At 47.8% G+C, this 21,325-nt stretch overlaps 1 protein-coding gene across 5 annotated transcripts; it reads left to right on the plus strand.

Annotated features, from left to right (window-relative positions):
• Window positions 1-882: 882 nt before the first annotated feature.
• Window positions 883-21,325, plus strand: Cnot8 (CCR4-NOT transcription complex, subunit 8). 5 transcript variants are annotated; one of them, XM_013508688.1, is made up of 8 exons: window positions 883-2,307; window positions 2,899-3,081; window positions 8,737-8,929; window positions 10,685-10,878; window positions 13,488-13,649; window positions 14,625-14,769; window positions 15,571-15,681; window positions 19,950-21,325. In XM_013508688.1, the coding sequence occupies exons 3-8, from the start codon at window positions 8,813-8,815 to the stop codon at window positions 20,094-20,096; spliced, it is 876 nt and encodes a 291-aa protein (XP_013364142.1). In that variant the 5' UTR covers window positions 883-2,307; window positions 2,899-3,081; window positions 8,737-8,812; the 3' UTR covers window positions 20,097-21,325. The 5 variants fall into 5 exon arrangements, with proteins under 5 accessions (XP_013364142.1, XP_013364146.1, XP_013364140.1 ...); XM_013508686.1 differs by lacking the exon at window positions 883-2,307 and adding an exon at window positions 2,478-2,675; XM_005376203.2 differs by lacking the exon at window positions 883-2,307 and adding an exon at window positions 2,478-2,675 and having other exon boundaries at window positions 2,899-2,981.

The raw sequence follows: 21,325 nt of genomic DNA on the forward strand, positions 1-21,325 counted from the left end.
AAATAAAATAAAATATATACTTGAAGGCCAGGCAAGGTGGCACACCAGTAATTCCAGCCCTTGTGAGGCTAATGCAGGAGGATCATCTAGAGTCTGAAGCCAGTCTGGAGCACAGAGCAAAACCCTCTCTCAAAAAACCTAAAAACCAAAACAAAAGGCTGGGTGTGGTGGCCAAAAAAACAAACAAAAAAAAGCACTTGAGTTTGAAACATTGTGAAAATGCAGAAGGCGGCAGGTAAATACTTCCAGGTTAGTAACAGTGACTCTCAAAAAAAAAAAAAAAAAAAAAAAAGTGACTCTGTGCCTACATCTCAAAAATATACTCAGGGGCCTGCCGATTGATCGATTCATCTTTAAAATTCCCCCTCCCCCCAGGTATAGCCAAGGTCTGTACTTCGTGAAAAGCCATCTTTTATCAGATTTGGAGGGAAGGAGGGCTTGTGTTGCTCAGGTTGACCTTGAACTCATGATCCTTCTGTCTCAGCTACAAAATAGGTAGGAATACAGGTGTGTGCCACCACCCAGAGTATATATCTATCTTTAAAGTTCAACTGCACAATAGTCCTAGTTGATGACTTTTTTTTGAAGAGGAGAGGTCTTCCAGGGGCACACGAGTTTAATGATTAGTCTCTTTATCATTGCATGGTGGTGACAAATAGGATTTAAGTGAGAACAATGCATCTAGGGCGCCATTTTCCCTATCTTGATTGTTGTCAGGCAGACAGGATCGCTGGTTATGGTCCCTCCAAGTTGGTTCTTTTTTTTGGTATGGGTTGGTTTTTTTTTTTTTTTTTCTCTCTTTTTGAGACAGGGTCTCGCTATGCAGTTCAGGCTGGCCTTGAGCTCATTTTGTAGCCCAGGCTGGTCTGGAGCTTGCAACGATTCTCCTGCCTCAGCCTCCCGAGTGCCGGCGTGCGCCACCATGCCCCGCTGATCTGGTTCTTAAGGAGCCCCTTTCTATAACTACTGTTTCTCAATTTTTAAAACTATATTCACTAAACTGAGAAAATCTGTTCAAACCTTTTTTTTTTTAATAGGGTGCAGTTCAAAAAACAATAGGTGTGTTTCCAAATGTGAACTTTATCATTTAATACATTCCAGCGACCCTCTCATTCGTTTGGTACTTCTCTCCCATTGAGAATCAGTGATATCCACCCTTGCTCTATTTTGTAATTGCATGAGGGCAGCATTAAATCCACCGTTTAAAATTTATACACTCCAACGCCTTCTGAAATACAATCCGCGTCTGGTTTGTATTTATCTTGGATGAAGGGGGCAGGGAATGCCCCCGTTCTAGCAGAGAGCGGTGGGGACGGAGAGGCTGTTTCCTGTTTGTGTGGGTGCACACCAGGCCCAGGGCTGCAGGAAAAAACAAAGCTCCAAGGAAGGCGAGGCGTGCTCTTCAGTGAGGGGCGCCGGCGGGACGGGCCACCCTCTTCCCAATCGGCCGGGAGCGGAGAGAGGAGCCAGAGCCGCAAGAACATGACTCGGGAACTGGTCGTCTTCCTTGGCCCAAATGCCTCGGCTGAGGGACTTGTTAGTGTCGCAGTGCAGCGAACACACATTTGACTGTTTCAGAGAGAACAGGCTGCGACAGGCCAGGCCGACACGTCCATCGAGCGCTGCGCGCGTCTTCCCTGGCGCGGGTGTTTCTTCCACTTACTGTTTTATCTTCACCCCCTGGGACAGTGCAGTTCGCGTCCCTAGCTTACAGACGAGGCGGGTTCTTCCCCGGCGGCTGGGGCTGGGGGTTCCCCTCGCTGGAGAGAGGCTTTCGGGGATCCCCTCGGACACTGCCGCTGAGGGCCGGCTCGGGCTCCGGCCCAGGCTCCAGCGGTGGACTCTGGGAAATGTGTTTAGGGGGCCGGCTCAGGAGTGACTGTTCCTTCCGGGGCGCTCCCGGGGGCAGGCCCTCCGTCCGCACCCCTCCCGGGGGCAAAGGCGGAGTCTTTCGGGCGCTCCGGGCTCGGGACAGGCCTGGCTGACGTCACCCGCCGGCCTGGAGGTGCCGGGCCCCACCTAGCTGCGTGCAGAAAGCAGTCCGTGCGGGGGACGTTCCGCGGCGAGGGCCGAGTCCGCGGCCCGCTTTCGTGCAGAACCGCCGCGCCGCCCCCCACGAGCTCCCCAGGGGGAAGTTAGTTGGACGACCACGCCCTTTCCTCGGCTTTGGGGCTCCTGGGCCACGCCCACCGAGGGGACGACTAGTTCTAGACCACGCCCCCTCCCTGGGCGCGCGGAAGGACGACCAAAAGGGAGTAGCGTTGGTGATGGAACTGGGCTGCGGAGGTAACCGCGCGGAAGCCTCAGGTGAGCCGCCTTCCACAGGCCTCTTCCGGAGTCCTGCGCCTGCGCACTACTTTCCGGAAGCTTCTGGGCTGAGCGACCAGGCCGGGCGTCCCTAGGGCGCGCAACGGAGGAGGGGCTAGTTGAGTAGGTGCGCGCGCGCCCGGGGTGACGCAAGAGAGCAGGCGAGTCTGGAGGATCGGATGGGTAGAGTGACGCAGCCAGGTTGTTTGGGCGGTACATGAGGCCGCTCTGGGCCTCGGGACCCTACCTCACTGGGCCGATCGGTTCTAGGAACAGATCCGGGGCAGAGGGTGGAGATCTGCGGCTCCGGGGTTGCTGTCGCTGCCCCCGGCTTGCCAGCCCACGCTTGGCTGGCTCTGCCGGTTAGGGTAAGCGGGTCCCCCTCCCCGGAGGGAGGAGCGGGAGGTGAAAGAGTGTGGGAGGCCGTCAGGGGCCCGCGGGAGGGAGCCTGGGGGAGGCGTACGGGAGGGGCGGGCTTGTGAGCAGAGGAAGTCGCGGGGAGAGCGCCACACAATAATAATTTGCTAGTGATGGGTGCCAGGACTTAGCAGGGCATCCTTTATACGCTGTTCTGTTTAACCCCTGCTGCAGTCCTCCGAGGTGCATGGTGCTATCAGACCCATTTTACAAGCGGCAAACGGAGACACAGAAAGTCACTTGCGCGAGGCTGCACAGTAAGTGGCCAGGCGTCGAACTGAGCGCTGTCCGGTGCAGAGGCCTGTCATCTTGACATCGGTGCCTTACAAAGAGGAACTAAGAAAAGAAGTCAGAAAAGTGAGAAAAGAAAGGGGATGAGTGTCGGGGAGGGAGAGAATGACGACGGGAGACGGGGCGGGAGACCTGGCTCGGAACTTGGCTGCCCCCATTCTAAGTCGGCTCCTTCCCCTGGGTTCCCGCGGCCCCACAGCTCTCTGTGCTGTTGCGTGGCGTTGTGAAGCAGCCGCTCCGCAGGAGCGGGCTCTCAGACGGGCCTCTGGGTGGGTTGAAGAACTGGTAGGACAGTGGCCAGGGCAGGGCATCGTCTTCAGACACCGCAGGGCGACAGTGAGGGCCGGCGTCTGGGGTCCTTGTGTAGGAAGGACCCTGCTTTCATTTTTTCTAGCCTGCAGCTACTTCATTTTCCATCTGTCTGTGCAGGGAAGAGCCCTTGTTCAGCCCTCTAGAGTAGGGTATGATGTTTCTTGTTCCTTTGCATAGTTAGGCTAAAACAAAACCAGAAAAACCAGAGCCTCAACTGAGTGTTCTTTTCCCAGGCAAGCCTAGTACTCTGGACTGCTTGCAGGGAAAACTTGCCGGTGGTGATGTTATTACTTGCTCTTCAGAGCTTTGCTGGATGAAGAAGCTTACGTTCTGTTTAGAAGTTTGCACAATAGAATAAGTAGATCGCCAGAAGCCATCTGAACAGATTGTCCTGCAGGTCAGCACAGCGCAGGGGCCGTGGTAGTTTGGTCATTTGTAGGCTGTGGCTGTGAACATCTTTCCCTCTTGCACAGTTGAAGGGTGGCTCATGCGGGAGTCAAGTTTTAAAGTCAGCCTGTGAGGCAGACGCTGCATGCGGTCAAAATTATCCTTAAGGGTTCCTTAGAAGGTGCATGGAGTGAGAGTGCCGGTGTAGGTCTGAGACTATCTAGCTCTTTTTCTTAGCTTTGAGACTTAATTACCGTTTCTGTGGTTGTAACTGAGACAACCTAGGTTATCTTTAAGGGCTTCATTATACAAATAAACATAGCTGTTCAGCACTGCTGGCACCGAGAGGCTTAAAAGAAGGAAGACAAACCAAGTGAGTGGCGTGTTTGTGATTCTTAGGCTGGCTCCGGAGCATGTGCTCACTGAGTGGAAAGTGCCAGGTCAGCTGCTTTTTTTTTTTTTTTTTTGAGCCGGGGTCTCACTATGTGGAACTTTCTTTGTTGCCCCGGGTGTTTTTTATTTTTTTTTTTTTTTTGGAGCCGGGGTCTCACTATGTGGAACTTGCTGTGTAGCCCAGGTTGGTGTTGAGCTTTTTATTTTTTTTTTATTTTTAAATTTTTTTTTTTTGTTTGTTTTTTTGTTTTTTTGTTTTTCTCCGGTACCAGGAACCGAATTCACGACCTTGCGCTTGCCAGGCAAGCGCTTTGCCGCTGAGCTAAATCCCCAGCCCCGAGCTTTTTATTTTTAAGTAAAAAAAGGAAAGATTTATTCTGGCTAACAGTCAAACTTGTGATCCTTAACATTTTTATGTTTACGCTTATGGTATTTTTTGCTTTGTTTTTGTGGTGTTAGACGTTGAACCCAGGGTCTGAAGCATCTATGCAAGCACTCTACCACTGAGCTACACCCCAGCCCAGTTGCTAATATTAAGCTGCTGCTTTCTGTCTCCTTTTGGGTAGCATGTCCAGTAATGTGACTTGCTAGATTAACTGTGCACTTTGTGATTGCTCTTCAATTTTTGGGTGGTGCTACAGGGGCTTGCAAGCTATTTATTTCCCTACAGATTTTCTAGTTTAGGATTTAGTGCAAGTTTGTCTACAGATTTTTTTTTTCTTCTGGTACCAGGAATCAAACTCATGACCTTGCGCTTGCCAGGCAGGCGCTTTGCCACTGAGCTAAATCCCCAGCCCCTGTCTACAGATTTTTGCCAGCAATTTCTTGCATGGGCCCCACTTGTCAGATATGTGTAATAATGGCTTCTTTTCTTTTCTCTTCTCTTCTCTGTTCTCTTCCTTTCTTTTCTTTTTGAGACAGGGTCTCACTATGCAGTTCAGGCTGGCCTTGAGCTCACTTTGTAGCCCAGGCTTGCCTCGAACTTGCAGTGATCCTCCTGCACCAGCCTTCGTTTTTTTTCTTTACGGTGGCTATTTTTAAAAAGTTTAAAAAATTTTTATTGGTACATAAAATCTGCAGTACATAATGATTAGATTCATTGTGAGGAATTGGTACATGTACATAACACCTCTTGTTTTTATGTCTCCTGTGACTAGTTTTTTAAAAAACAAAACTGGGGCTGGGGATTTAGCTCAGCGGCACAGTGCCTGCCTGGCAAGCACAAGGTCGTGAGTTTGATTCCCGGGACCAGAAAAAAAATAAAAAATAAAAACAAAAAAACAAAAAAACGGAACTTTCTTTTAATGGCCAAGCCTTTTTTTTTTTTTTTTTAAACTCTCCCATGAATGTCCCTTTTGTTGCTTTTGATTTTATGGAAATGTATCTCAAAAGCCTAGGAATGATACCCTCTTTTCTTAACTTTTGGTTGTATTTGAAATGATACCAAAGAGGAAGCTCATTGTTTCAGTGAGGGGAGTAAGGAAGTGACCTCAATTTAACATTAAATGGGCATAGAAAATGGTTTTAATGCCTGTTACAGGGGAAAATCTTAGGCGTGTTAGGAATCGAAAGTTCAGTTCCAGTATTTTCTTTATTATGGTAAGATAGAAATTTCCTTCCCACTTCGGTGGATTCAGTGTGAACTTTCGTCTTTCCTTTGTTCATTTGTAAGTATTTAATTGGAGTAAAATAAGAGACATGAGTTCTGCCGTTAAGGATATTTCTGGTGGTCCTGGTGGCACTTCTTTTAATCCCAATACTTGAGGAGGCTGAGTTAGGAGGATCACTGTTAGTTCTAGGCCAGCCTGGCCTACAGAGTGAGTTCAAGGCCAGCATGAACTGCATAGTGAAACCCTGTCCCCCGCCCCTCCCCCCAAAAAGAAATTTCTGCCTGTGTTTGTTGGGGAGATACCAGGTAATCTATTTATTAATCAAGGTGCCTTGAATAAATATAATCTTTAAAGTCTGCTGACAATTTGAAAATGCGAGTCTTGTTTTTTTTTTTTTTTTTTTTTTTTGAGACAGGGTCTCACTATGTAGTTCAGGCTGGCCTTGAGCTCACTTTGTAGCCCAGGCTCGTCTCGAACTTGCAACAATCCTCCCTCAGCCTCCCCAGTGCTGGGGTTACAGGCGTGCGCCACCATGCCCGGCTGCCAGTCTTGTTTTGTTCCAGATTCTCCTTCTATTTGCCAGTCTTTTTTTTTGAGACAGGGTCTTGCTATATAGTTCAGGGTGGCCTTGGACTCACAGCAATCCTCCTGCCTCAGCCTCTTGAGTGCTAGGATTACAGGCCCGTGCCACCATTCCTGGCTTTTTTGTTTGTTTGTTTGTTTGTTTGAAGTTTCACTGTGTAGTTCAGGCTGACCTTGCAACTCACTATGTAAGCCAGCCTGGCCTTGAACTTGCAGCAGCCCTCCTGCCTCAGCCTCCCAAGCGGCATATGGCAATCTTGAAAATGGAAAGCAAAGACTTCCTTTGGGAACTGCTCATGTTCACTTCATGTTCACCGTTACACTGACGGTCTGTGTCTTTGGCTTGCCTTAGAAGGAAATGCTCTTAGGATAAGCTTCTTTCTTGATGTTTTTATAACTAAGACTCTCAGGTTGAGTGTGCTGAAATAATAGCATTAATCTGAGGTCAGATGGTGTTGGATTTTATCTTGTGGAATACCTCCCTTCTCCAATTTCATCCTGGAAGGTACACTGTAAATCATTGTTTCTAGTTAAATTACTTATACCTGCCATCCTCTCTTTTTTTTTTTGAGACAGAGTCTCACTGTGTAGTTCAGGCTGGCCTTGAATTCATTATGTAGTGGAGGCTGGCCTCGAACTCACAGCGATCCGCCTGCCTCAGCCTCCTGAGTGCTGGGATTACAGGCGTGTGTCACCACACCCGGCCTCTGCCCTTATTCATCATGGGTGTAAGGAGGAGTATGAGAGTTTAGGTCCATGTTATTTCAGGCTTTCTGAGGTCCCAGCTACATTTCGAGCAGCGAAAGTGATCATTTTTCTAGAAATATTTCCACGATTGGGTCTTCATGCAGAGTGATATGAAAGTCATAGATAAGAGCATATTTGTGGTCAAAGGGGACTATTTTAGTCTTCAGGCAGTCGGCAGAGCACTGAAAACTGGTTTGGGGTAGTTTTCCCTTCTGTGTTCAGGGTACTTGGGCAAAAATTTCTCCAGTGTTTTTAGTTTTTTCCTGTCCGTCTTGACATATCCCGTAGAATGGAGAGTAAATATAGCAATCACAACATGTTAGCCTAAATCAGTGAAGGAAGTAAATGTTACTGGATTGCTGGGTCTGCCTGGGCTGGCAGCTTGTGTTGTGTCTGTATCAGGCAGCTCGTCCTGATTCTTGGACCGTCCTCAAGATTAGGGAGGAGGTCCCTGGAAGGAGACCAGTGTCCGAAGTTGTGGGTTCAGGGAGCCAAGTGTAATATTAAGCAAGCGCTTGATTTGGGCCAGTGTACATCTCAAGAAGGGAGAATGGGCAGTGCCAGAGGCAGCAGCTGTCTGTGGTAGGCGTACTACACCTGGCAGAGACCCAGCGGGCAGCTTGGGGAAAGGCCAGGTGCACGGAGAGACTTGGGGTAGTTTGTTGGAGAGGACAGTACACTGGGGAGGGTCCCAGCAGGCAGAGCCAGAGATGACAACAGCAGTGAGGTCCGGGGTTAGTTTACCTTTTGTTTCGCCTGGATTTTGGAGGAGGCGGGGCTAGAGGTGTTGCAGACAGGACTTTTAGCAGTTGGAATGGGGTGGGGGCTGCACCCTCAGGTCGGGAAGGGGAGTGTCAGAGCTTATAAAGTCTTGGCACGAATGAACCTGGTGGCCAGATCCCATGGAAGCAGGTCAAAACCACAATGCAAATATGTGTAGATGAGGCCTGAACAGCTCAGATGGCATCTGATAGGGTCAGGATAAGGCTTGAGGCCCCCCAGGTCTCCATGCATTGACCCAGACCCATGTAACTCGGTGTGAGACACTTGTGTGAGATTCGGCGTGCCTACAGGGGATGGTGTGAGACTGTAGAGTCAGGGTGTTGAGCCCACCATCGTAGTTACTTTTCTCATTGCTGAGACACAATACCCAATATTTAAAGTTAAGAGAGGAAAGATTTATTTAGCTCACAGTTTGTAGAGATTTCAGTCCCTAGTCGGCTGGCTCCAAGGCAGGGTGGCACGTGGCAGAGGGCAACAGTTCATGGCGGCGGAAGACAAAAAGCAACAGGAGAAGACAAGATTTTTCTGTCCCTTATATGCAGGTACCTACCTTAGGGCCAGTGTAGCACTCACACCCTTAGTCCTAGCCAAAACTGTGCCGGACCAATCAGTGGATTGATTTCGTAAGCACACACCCTTCCTCCCAGGATCACACTCCAGATTCAGCCACCGCTGAAAAAGCCCTGTGACCTCATGAGGCTTTGGGGGGACGTCCAGACCCCAACCGTAATACCCACCCTGTGCTGCAGGACTTCCTGCCTGGGCCCAGCTGTTGCTGTCAGCACTGCAGTTCATATCTGCCTCCTTGTTCTGTCAGTGGTAAAATATTTTCAAAACAAATGTTCTGTCTTTATTTTGTTGGTATCATTGTGTACTTACGTGATTTCACATACGTTTTTAAATCTAGGTCAGATAAACTGGTGATCAGATTGTGGTTGTACCTTCACATAGTACCTAAGAGCGACTTCTGAGATTTCTTCAGGATGCCTGCAGCACTTGTGGAGAATAGCCAGGTTATCTGTGAAGTCTGGGCCAGCAATCTAGAAGAAGAGATGAGGAAGATCCGGGAAATTGTGCTCAGTTACAGTTACATCGCCATGGTAAGGAGCTCTGTTCTATTTGACGCCCCTTATATGGGTTTAGGGAATGTTTCATGTAAGATTTTGAGAAGAACTAATTATATTCCAGTAAGTTAAAGTTGATGAAAGTTTGGATTGTTTTTATAAAACATCAGGATAGCTAGTGTGTCAGGAGGGGTGTAACTTGTAGTTCCTTAAGGTTTTTTGTAGTGTTACTGCTCTTTTTTGGTTTGGTGGTGCAGGGGATCCAGGCCATGGCCTCACACCTGCTAGGCAAGTGTTCTGCCTCTATGCCCCCAGCCTTGTTTGAAAATCTTAAAAACAGATGGGTATGGTAGCACACCCCTGTAATCACAGCACTTGGGAGGCTGAGGCAGGAGGATTGCCATGAGTTTGAGGCCAATATGGGCTATAAAGTGAGTTCAAGGCCTGGATGAACTGTATAGCAAGACCCTGCCTCAAAAAAACAAATCTTAAAAGCAGAAATTGTGTCAGTTGTCTGCACCGCAGATATGGTGAATTTGACTGTGCAATGTATTTAAGAGCCTCATGCTCTACCGACTGAGCTAGCTGGGCTACCCTAGAACAGTGTATTTAGAAATTTTAAAAAAAGTTTGCTGACATGTAAAAATCATGGGCTGGTTGTAGTGCCACACGCCTACAGTCCCAGCGCTTGGGAGGCGAAGGCAGGAGGATTGCCCCCGGTTTGGTGCCAGCCTGGACCATAAAGTGAGACCCTGTCTCAAAAAAAGTCATCAGAACTCACTTAAATTCTAGGTTTCTGGCATCTGTGGAAAAGTGGGAAGATCTTACACTGTATGGTGCACATTTCCTGCCGGCCGTGGAGTGGCTAGAGAGCAAGAGGCACGTTTTGGCAGTGACCGGAAGGGGTCCTTTTTTTTTTTTTTTTAAAACTCTTCCCCATCTTTATTAGTGTACATTGGCGATACATACCGAGTACATTCACTGCGGGAACTGGTACCTATGCATACTGCATCTTTATTTATTTATTCTTTTGTCTTTTTGAGACAAAGTCTCCCTATGCAGTTCAGGCTGGCCTTGAGCTCACTTTGTAGCCCAGGCTGGCCTTGAACTCACAACGATCCTCCTGCCTCAGCCTCCCGAGTGCTGGGATTACAGGTGTGCACCACCACGCCTGGCTTATTTTATTTACTTATTTATTTTTTTGGGCATACTGCATCTTGAGCCTTTTTACTTCTCCTTTGCCACCTCCCGCCATCCCCCATCCCGGAGAGGGACATGCTCTTCATTTTACTCCAGTGCCTGTGACTCATTACTGTTTTTGTCACCAGCTTGCCTTATTCCTTTATGTTTGTGGCTTGTAGTTTGGGACTTTTGCTTTAGGGTTGATAGCGTAGGTCATTAGCTTAGTATTCATGTCTGTATGACTTTGTCGCATCTTTTCACTCAGGCTGAATATGGCTTTCAGAATGTTTTCGATTGCGTATCTACCTACAGTCATCCAACTCTGCAGTTTTTACCCTAAGATTTTTAAGTCATGCAAATCGCTTCAGGAGCTATCAACACAATCATTATTTTAAGATAGGTTTTTGTGTCCAAGCATGGGTCTTATGTAGTTTTTATAAATTGAGAAAAAAATGTATTTATGAGTTATCATTCAGTGTCCTATTTTGTGAAACCTTAGAACAGTGGTGAACTGGCGGCACACGTGCTGCAGTGGGCTGTTCATGTCGTTGAAAGCTCTGAAAGGTTCGCCATCCCTGCTTTATAACGTGAGACTTTTCCGTTTTCTAGGACACAGAATTTCCAGGTGTTGTGGTCCGTCCAATTGGTGAATTTCGTAGCTCCATTGATTATCAGTATCAGCTTCTGCGGTGCAATGTTGACCTTTTAAAAATTATCCAGCTGGGCCTTACGTTCACAAATGAGAAGGGAGAATATCCTTCTGGAATCAACACTTGGCAGTTCAACTTCAAATTCAACCTTACGTAAGTATCTGAGACACTTTCAGCGTTGTCCGTAGGCCTCCACGTTCAGGCAGACTAGTTTCTTTCTCCTCCTTTCCCCTGCCTCCCCTTTCCTCCTTTCCCCTCCCTTCCTCTCCTCTTCTTTCCCTTCCTTCCCCTCCACCCTCATGGTTTCTTCTGGGGACTGAATCCAGGGCCTTGTGCATGCTAGGCTGGTGCTTTACCACTGAGCTATGTTTCCGGACTCTGCCCCGCACCCATTTTGTTTAGAGACAGGGTCTTGCTAAGTTGCCTATGCTGGCCTTGAGTTTGTGATACTCCTGCCTCATCCTCCTGAGTGGCTGGATGATAGGTGTGTGGCACCATTCCTGGCTTGTGAAACAGATTTCCAGAACTTTTTCTTTTAGCAAAGCTGAAACTCTGGTGGATGTCTCTAATCTCAACACTCAAGAGGCTGAGGCAGGACTGCCAGGAGTTCAAGGCCAGCCTGAATTACACGTCAAGGCTCTTGTCTGAAAAAGCTAAAAACCAAAAAAGAAAACTCCAACAAAAAACTGAAACTATTTATTAAGTCCCTCCTGCCCCAGAGCCTGATACCTACCTTTGTGCTTTGTTTCTAAAATAATTACTTCAGATACTTCGTTGTTACGGTTTGTGTCTGGATGTCCCCTCAAATCCTCATGCAGTCATGGGGCGGGCTTCTAGGCTTTATGATTGACTCATGGTCCAATGCTGGGATTCTGGGTGTGAGTGCTACACCCACTTTAGGGTGGGTAGTGTGTATAATATAAGGGAGGGAAAGGCTTGTTTATTGCTGCTGCTCCTCCCTTTTGCTCTTGCTGCTTTTGCTGTTTTCTACTGCTATGAACTGTTGCCCTCTGCCATGTGCCACTCTGCCTTGGAGCCAGCCAAGTATAGACTGAAACCTCCACAAACTGAGCTAAATAAACCCTTCCTTCCTTCATTCTGGGTGTCAGGTATTTTGTCTCAGCAACCAGAGAACAGTGACCAAGACACTCCTACAAGTGGAATCATCGGTGTTTGGTTTTTTGACTGGCTCATTTCACTATGTTAACGTCCTGCAGGGTTATTCATGTTGCAGCCCGTGGCTGGATTTCCTTCCTTTTAAAGACTCGTCTTTCATTATCTGTGTATCACATTTTGTTTGCCAGTGGACAGTTGGATTTCTTCTACCCATTGGTGATTGTGAATCGTGCTGCTGTGACATGGGTGTGCACATTTTGTTTGGAGACCCTGCCTTTAATTCTTTTGGGAGTATACCCAGCTGGTCATATGATAGCTCTGTTCATTGGTGTAATTTTGTTAAGGAGAAAATACCGAGGAGACTCATGATTGCATGTGATGGTGTGTACTGTATATTGTATTGGGTACTATACTGCCTTTTTTGTTCTTTTTTTTCTTTTTTTTTTTTGAGATAGGGTCTTGCTATGTATTTCAGACTGGTCTTAAACTTACTGTGCAGTCCAGGCTGCCCTCACACTCATGGCAGTCTTCCTGCCTCTGCCTCCTGGGTGCTGGGATTACAGGCATGAACCACCACACAGGGTCACTATTGGCTTTTTTGATTTAGCATCAGGATCCTTTGATACCTCAGGAATAATTTTTGGACTGTTCATATATTTTGGAAATCTGGTGTTCAGATAATTTTGAGAGATGATCTGAATCTTTCAAGAATGAGGTAGTTTTCTTCATGATTATTTAACTCAAGTATGTTTGGAAAACAGAATTGTGAAATACAGTGGGAAAGGAGCTACTTGACTTAATTATTTCCCTAGTTTTGTGTTATGTGGTATTATACATACATATTCATGCATTCAACATGTTCACCAAAGGGCTGTCATTCATATGTTTTGTTGCTGGGAGGCTCTGATCCACCAGTGGTACAAGCTGCCCAGTGGGACAGTCGTGCATGTACCACCGCTGTGGTTCAAGCAGGTGGGAACATGTTAAGTCAATTGGCATATCTTTACAAAGCAATGTTATGTCAGAGGTACAATGGGTGTATTACCGTAGTATTGATTTGGAAAGATAACCTGTGACATAGATGCTGGGGTGTGTAAATGTATGTGTAGGCAGAGCAGATAGACTGGAAAGGAGCTGTTATTTCTGTGGGGTACCATTACATGAACACTAATTCATTAATTAAAAATTTTTTCCTATCTTAATATTTTTGTACTGGTTAATTTTTTTCAACAGTAAGAAAATTTGGATCTTTTATAATTGGGAAATTTAGTCTGGGGAAATATCCCATTTTCCCATTTATCACAGAAATAAGGTTATCTGCTTTAAATGCTTGCTGGAATACAGGAAAGAACGAATTAGTATATTTTTATTTTTAAATTAAGTTCATTGGTACATTTTAGGAATATATAATGATCACATTCATTATAGGGAATTTGTACCTGTACATGATGTAACTTGATTCTTTTTTTTTTCCCCATTTCTGTACCCTCCCGTCAACCTCTCTCCCCTCCCTGTTGGTACATTTTTTGATTGTGAAAAGCACCTGGAGAATACCTGTACTATAATTATACAGTGATGGGGATACTATTGCCTGCTACTTCTGCTTCATTATGTACCAGCTAGTAAGTGCACACGCTGTTTTGTAGAGAGGACATGTACTCCCAGGATTCCATAGACCTCCTTGCTAACTCAGGACTGCAGTTTCAGAAGCATGAAGAGGAAGGCATTGACACACTGCACTTTGCGGAGCTGCTTATGACGTCGGGAGTGGTTCTCTGTGACAACGTCAAGTGGCTTTCGTTTCACAGGTCAGTCCCAGACAACATGTGTCCTCCTTCACGTGCGCCTGTGCTCGAGCAGAGCAGGGAATTGAATACTACTTCGGCAGACCTGTTGGCCCTGTTCTGCTCAGAGCAGCAGTTAGAAGTTGGAAGTGATGGGTGTTGCTTGTGTTTTGTTTTGTCATAAAATCCACTGTTGCTCATACTAGTTTGTTGCACAAAGTTTTGGGCTCATCATGAGGCCCTCAGCAACTGTAATTCTGAGTGCAGAGCAGGAGGATGGTTGTCTTTTAACTTGTCCTGGGGTTTCTGAAGTACTCAGAAGGCAGATTCCCTTTAAGTGACTGTTTTAGTTACTTTCTCATTGCTAGAACAAAATACCCAAGGTCAGAAGAGGAAAGGTATATTTTAGCTCGCAGTGTGTAGAGCGTTCAATCCATAGCTGGCTGGCTCCAGGGCAGGGCGGCACGGCAGAGGGCATCACAAAGGAGAAGCAGTTCATGGTGTGGCAGGCAGGGGGCAGCAAGACTTCCTTCTTCTTTCCCTTTGTATTCCATCTGGGCTACAAGCCTATTGGTTCATGCCACCCATACCCAGGGTGGTCCTCCCTCTTCAATAAGCCCATCGTCCACACCCAGAACTGTGCTAGACCAGTCAGTGGACTAATCCAGTACTACAAGCCCATGATCCAGTTACTCCTACAAGCCCCACCTATGAGAGCATGAGGCTCTCAGGGGACATCTAAACAAACTGTAGTAGCGATATATTTTTACCTTTTGATTTTGGTGAATGAAATCCACATTTATAGACCCTTCGGTTCTCTTGTATATTGCTTGTAATAGCTTACTATATTTTGTTACTTAATAGAAAAGTTGGGGTTATAGCAGGCTATGCTGTGGAAGACTAGAAGTTTTTGCCATAAAAGCCTTGAGAACTAAAGTGATGAGCACCGGAGCCAGTAACTGCTGCCTTCTTACCTCCCTGCTTCATTTCTCCCTGCAGCGGCTATGATTTTGGCTACATGGTAAAGTTGCTTACAGATTCTCGTTTGCCAGAAGAAGAACATGAATTCTTTCATATTCTGAACCTTTTCTTCCCATCCATTTATGATGTGAAATATCTGATGAAGAGTTGCAAAAATCTTAAGGTATACAACATTTTTCCTTACTACTAACAGAAAAGACTGACTTTAGCACGCAGACGTACTGAGCTTTATTGCTGGGTGTTCGGCGGGCGTGTGTGTGCCTGCTAGGTGCCACCTCTCTCAGGTGCGGTGTGACGGAGCGCGTTGGCACAGAGGCTGGTGCGGCACAGGTGCCCGTCTGTGCGGTGGCGGGTGAAAGGAGGCCTCTGCTGCTCTCATGTAAGGCAGCACCCTGCCCCTGAGTGCCCCGAACCTTGGTAAACAGTTGGCAGCATGAAGAATAAAGAAAGTACGACCTTTGTGATTTTTTCCCCTGCGGTGGTACTGTGGATGGAACCCAGGGCCTTCGTTCTGGACTGGACTCCTAGCCCTTCATTTTAGTATTTATGTACTGTCCTGCTGAGTCAGTAGGCTGCCCAGGCTGGAGCTGTGCTTGGGATCCTGTTGCCTCAGCCTGCTGGGGCGAGGGGTGACAGGCACGTAGCCCACGCCAGCCTCCTCTTGCACTGTTGACGTAAGTGCTTAACTGAATTGGCATTTACCATTTCCTCAGCCTTGTTTTATAGCAGCTTTGATTTTAAGGGCTTAAGGCTGGCACAGTTAGCCAGAAAGGAGCAACACGTAGGGTGTCACATAGCCGGAGTGGAGGAGAGAAGAGCGAAGGGCTAGAAGGAGCAGACTGAGGCCTGTAAATAAGCGGCTGTCCTGCTTCTTGCCACCATGACGCGGACTCACAAGTGGTCCTAGTTGAGTCCGGCGTAGTAGCAGTGTCTCTGTAATGTTCTGTTCTCCGTACATCTCTAGGGAGGTCTTCAGGAAGTTGCCGATCAGTTGGATTTGCAGAGAATTGGAAGGCAACACCAGGCGGGCTCAGACTCGCTGCTGACGGGAATGGCATTCTTCAGGATGAAGGAGGTAAGCTCCACTAATCGTGAGGGCCTCTCTAAAGAGATTTGCTGTCCAGAATTAGATCGGTACATAACTTGCTGAAGTTTGTTGAACATCGGTCGTTTTCTTTTGGAAGTTAGCGGCTACCCTGAAAACAGTGTTTGTCTGTGAGGGTGTGCCAGCATAGCAGACACGGTTTGTGAGGCAAGCCTGAGCATTGTGAAGTGGAATTCTTAATTGTCCTGGGGCACACTCAAGTGTACGTACTTGGTGTTCCTAGATGCTGTAATCTTTTCAATTATTGGTTTTCTTATTTATAGAATAGGAACACATTTGTGAGACTACCTGTTTATGTTATGCTGAGTTCTGGTCACTATTTTTTTGTTTTGTTTTGTTTTTTGGTTTTTTTCCCAGTACTGGGAATCAAACTCATGACCTCGAGCTTGCCAGGAAGGCGGTGTGCCACTGAGCTAAATCCCCAGCCCCTGTTCATTATTTTATATGATACGAGCTTCTTACAACTCATTAATGAAGACTGAATTTCTCTCAGTTTCTTACCCACTCTTGTTTTAAAATGTATTTGAAGTGGGAGAGGCAGTGGGGAACGGCTTTGAATGTAATGATGATTTTATTGACACAGGGAATGAATCAGATAAATCTGTGTAGGGCTAGGGATGTAGCTCAGCAGCATAAGTGCTTGCCTGGCAAGCCTGAGGTCATGAGTTTGATTCCTGGTACCAAAAAAAAAAAAACCAAAAACAGAACCAGATAACTCTGTGTAGAGAAGGGTTTCCTTTTTGGAGCAGTGAGGGTGGTAAGGGGTAGTACGTTTCCTCTTTGTTACGCTTAATCATGAACCACAGCTGTGGAGTAGTACTGTGTGCTGAGAACTTACATCCATCATCCTTCCATCACTTCCATCACTCAGACACCTGTGCTACTAAACTTAAAAGGGGTGAAGTTCATTTCGGCTCACAGTTTCAGAGGCTCCAGTCCATGATCTGTTCACTTCCTTGTTTTTGGGCCTGTGGTGAGGCAGAACGGCATGGCAGGTGCTGTGTAGGACGTATCTTTTTTTACCCATGGTAACCAGGAAGCAGAGGAAAAAAAAGATAGAAATAGAGACAGATAGAGGTGGAGGGGGAGGAAGAGAGGGATAGTGACAAGGGACTGGGTTCAGTGTCTCCTTCTAGGGCACGCTCCTAAGCCCGACTGCCTTCTGCCAGTCCTTGCCTCCTGCAGGTTCCGTCACTTCCCAGTAGTGCCACAGGCAGGTGACCCCGCGCCTTAACACATGGCCTTTGGAGGACAGTTAGGGTCCACACCGTGACATGCTGCCTCTGCCCCCCAGAGGCGCATGTCCGTCTCACAATGCAGGATGCATTTAGTCTGTCTTCAAAAGTCCTAATAGTTCCAACTTTGCTTGAGCGCCCAAGTCCAAAGTTGTCTCTGAGACTCAAGGCAAACTCAGCCGTGAGCCCCTTTAAAAATACAAAGAACAGCCAGGCCTTGTGGTGTACATCTGTAATCTCAGCTACTTGGGAGGCTCAGGCAGGAGGATTGCAGCCAGCCTGGGCACCTTAGCAAGACACTGTCACAAGAAAACAAATCCTGGGATTGTAGCTCAGCAGTAGAGCACTAGCTTAGCATGTATGAGGCCCTGGGTGTAATTCCCAGTACTGCACAAATTTAAAAAAAATGAATGAACACATTATATCCAAGATACAGTGGCCAAAAGTAAGGAAGAAGAACAAAGAGGAGGAGGATCAGACCGAAGCAAAATCTAAACCCAGCAGTACAGACCTGAAATTCTGTACGGCATCTACCATCTGATGCACATGGTGGCATGTGTAAGCCCAGAGGGCTGGGGCAGCCCCACCCCCTGGCTATAGCCCACACAGTCATCCCTTGGGCCAGTTTTGCTTGTTCTCTGTGGATTCCCTTTGCAGATGTTCCATGCTCCTGGGATCTCTTAATTTCCTGGGTCTCCATTGCAGCTTTGGCTTCAAGTATCCCGACGTCACGTATCAGTTTGATGCTTCGTCCTGTAAGGACTGCTAGGGACCTGAGCCTGCCATATCCTGCCTGGCCTCCCAGGCTTTCCTTTGAAATCTCAGGGGAAGAGTACCTACGAAACGCATGTCCTGAGTACCTGCAAGCCTGGCATCATATGGATGACACCAAGGTTTGCCAGTGCCCCTACGCCGTGTGTGCGTCTCCTTGAATCATGGCTGCAGAGCTGTCTGGCGTCTTGGCTTCTGAGGGCTGAATCTTGGCCTTGACGGCTGAACACAGGAAAGCGGAGACAGTTCCCACGCAGCCTTGTGTGAGCAAGGCATCTGGGCTTGCTTCTCAGCCAGGTCTTTGAGCCTGCTGATTCCTGAGATGCCCCAGAGATGCTTTCCTATTGCTCTGATGCAAAGTACTTGGCTTCCTTTTCATGGCATTGATCTCTTTAGCGACAACATCTTCTGTTCTCCTTTGTCTCAGCTTTCAAGGTGATGCTTTTCTGGCCAAACTGCAAGATTTTCAAGTTTTCTTCCTGCTTTAATTTTTGCTTCAGATTTTCACTGGAGTCCGGCTGAAATCTATTACTAATACTCCTGCCGCTGCCTGGAAGCTCTGCCTCCTTGAAATTTCCTCTGCAGATGGGCTAGTCCTTCACGACGGGCGCGATTCATGTCTCACGGCTGGGCAGCTCTGCTTTGGCCTGGGACAGTCGTGCATGTACCACCAGTGGTTCAGGCCAGTGGGGATGTGTTCAGTTCAGCCACCGAGTCAGTGCATGCTCAAAGTGTAGACAAGTTCTTTGATAGACTGTAACACAGGTGACCTCTAACCCATGTCATTTCCATCTGAAACCTCATTACACAGACTCCACCATCTGCATTCTTAGCAGTGTTCTGTTCACTTGCGCTCCCGCTGTGACGCTCTGCCTCTAGTGCGATTGTAGGCTCGTCCAGCCGTCCACTTCTCTGAGCTCATCCCACAGACCAGTCCCAAACGCTTCTGAACCCCATTGTGAGGTACGGGCGCAGCAGTGGCCTGACCTCTTGATACCGGTTTTCTGTGTCAGTCAGTTTCCTTCTGCTGTGACAAGATGCCTGGCTGGGTAATCGTGTGAAAGGGGAAAAGCTTATGTTGGCTCTCAGCGTCAAGGTTTCAGTCTGTAGTCAGGGGCTCCCTTGTTCACGGGCCTGCGGGGAGGCAGAACAGCATGGTGGGGAACAGATGGAAGCGGGGTCTTCACCTTGTGGCGGCAGGGAAGGAAGTGTGAGGAGGGGCTGGGGTCCCAGTACCCCCTTGAGGCATGCGCCCCCAGGCCTCACTTCTTCCTCGGTGCACTGCCTCCTAAAGCTTCCACCGCAGCTCAGCAGTGCCCCAGGCCGACCTTCAGCACAAGGCCTTGGAGGCTTGGAGGACATTCAAGGTCCAAAATAACAGAAGCATTTGGAGACTGTGGTTCTCAAATTTGTGTGGTTTTGCTCCCCATAGTGTACTTGGTAAGGTCTGGAGACATTTTTGGTTGTCACAGTATGGTGGGGAGGGTAGTGTGCTGCTGGCCAGGGGTGCTGCTAAGCACCCCCGATACACTGGGCAGCCCCTGCCAAGTACAGAATTATGCTTGGCTCACCAGAAAAATTGTTACGCCCAGGAGGGCTGAGGTTGGAACACCTGTAGGAAGTGCTTTTTTTGCTTTTTTTTGCTGTACCTAGGATTGAACCCAGATCCTTTATACTGAGCTATATCCCCAACCCTTTTTATTTTTTCCTTTAGACAAGGTCTCTCTAAAACATTAAGTTGCTCAGGCGGGGCTCTCCTGCCTCAGCCTCCCAGAGTTCTGGAATTACAGGTGTGCGCCCCTCAACTCGGCCGTGCTTAATATTCATTGTCTCATTCCTCATAACAACCCTGTTACTATATCAAGATTTTTCTACGAGGAACCTTAAAAGAGGGACACATGAGGAACCTTCAAAAGAGCTGGAGTGACCACCAGTGTCACGCAGTGAGTCAGAGTCCAGAGCCACGCGCTGACGCGTTGCCTTCGTCTGAAGGAGACGGGCGGCGGCTGCGCAGTGAGAGGAGTCGTGCAGCGTCGGGGGCCGGCTGGGAGCAGCTGCTGTGTGGAGGAAGGAGCAGGAGGACGAGGGGCGGCGGGCGCTGGGAGGCGGGCCGGGCCGCTTTGCCAGGCTGGCTTCCGGCGCGCTGGGTTTCCGCCGTGCGGAGCGGGGCGTGTGCTGTGGCAGGGTTAGTCCTGCGCTGTCCTCACCACGGTTCTCTGTCCTGCTCTGCAGCTGTTTTTTGAGGACAGCATAGATGATGCCAAGTACTGCGGGCGGCTCTACGGCCTGGGCACGGGCGTGGCCCAGAAGCAGAATGAAGACGTGGACTCCGCCCAGGAGAAGATGAGCATCCTGGCCATCAACAACATGCCGCAGTGACCGCAGCGGCCCTGCCGGGCGGCCGCCCACACGGTGCTTCCTGTCCCCCGCCCACCTCCCCCGAGAGCGCGCTTCGCAGCAGGCCGAGCCGGCCGTCCGGCGCGGCAGGAAGACTTGTGTTTTACCGAAGGCAAAGATGTCTGTATTTTAGATCCAGAAGAGGGGAGTTGGCTCTGAATTTGTAAGCAGGTCTCCCTGTTCCATCCCCACCTCTCCTCTCCAGCTGCCTCCTGTCACCAGCATCCATACACAGCTCCTTTGACACTATTTTAAATATCCAGGACACAAACGAGTAAAATGTGTATAACTCTTACCTGTTGTCATTCTTTTTCTTTTAAATTTGTTGTTAATCTCGGATAAGATGATGATTCTCAGCGGAAGCTTTCCAGAGGAAATGGTACAAGGTGGTGTTCTTGGAAGCGGTTGAGAGATTCTGGGTGTCGGCTCCCACCCCCTTTCGGACCCTTCCTGAAGACGCTGGCTTTCCTCCCACTTTGTTAGTCTTTATTTACCTATTACTACATAGAAATGAATTGCCCAGTGCTGAAGCGTAGACAGTTCTACTAACTGTTCCCCCGATGAACTCTGGGGTGGTATGAAGTGGGTCACGGGTGCGTCCTGACGTCTGTCCCACTGTGCCACGGAGACTGGCTGTTGTTCGTGCACCACCTGAAGTCATTTTAAATTTTCAGATAATGAAATGTCCTGGACTCGATCTGAAGGAGATGAGTAAGATGAGATTTTGGGGTCTTAATTATGTTTTCAGAAACATGATTTCAGATGTCGTTTTCTCCCTCCTCGTCTCCCTTGCTTTTCCTTTCACAGACCCGAGGAGGTCGGAGTGTGGGTTAACGGGAGTACCAGGTTACGCGGCTCTTTAAACTTGTACCCAGGGCAGTAAAGGAATCTGGCTTAAAGAGATCTCTTGGAGTAAGTAACATCCCACCACTGGGGTCGGAAACTCAGGACTTTGAATTTAGAACTAGTCATTTTAAAAGTACAGTGTTTTCTTTGAATGACTGCAGGATAGACAGAAAAATAAAAAAAAAACCTCTTGAATGGCGAAAATAAAAACTGGTACCTTGCTAAAGTGGAAGGATAGTCTTTTTAAAAGCTTATGGAATAACTCGATTAAAAAATGTCAAGTGCTATAAACTGGTATTTAAGATGTTGTAAATATTATTTATGTTTTTAATTTTGTAAAATAAAGATTTCTTTTTAACCACTGG

This window comes from Chinchilla lanigera, unplaced genomic scaffold, assembly GCF_000276665.1.
Source record: "Chinchilla lanigera isolate Chin_1 unplaced genomic scaffold, ChiLan1.0 scaffold00007, whole genome shotgun sequence".
NCBI classification, from domain to species: domain Eukaryota; kingdom Metazoa; phylum Chordata; class Mammalia; order Rodentia; family Chinchillidae; genus Chinchilla; species Chinchilla lanigera.

What these genes read in the sequence shown, in the direction of transcription:
- Cnot8 (XM_013508688.1), top strand. Translation starts at nt 8,813, where the DNA reads ATGCCTGCAGCACTTGTGGAGAATAGCCAGGTTATCTGTGAAGTCTGG. An exon ending in AACTTCAAATTCAACCTTAC is followed by an intron (nt 10,879 to 13,487) that starts GTAAGTATCTGA and finishes GCTGTTTTGTAG; the next exon opens with AGAGGACATGTACTCCCAGG. An exon ending in AGAGTTGCAAAAATCTTAAG is followed by an intron (nt 14,770 to 15,570) that starts GTATACAACATT and finishes GTACATCTCTAG; the next exon opens with GGAGGTCTTCAGGAAGTTGC.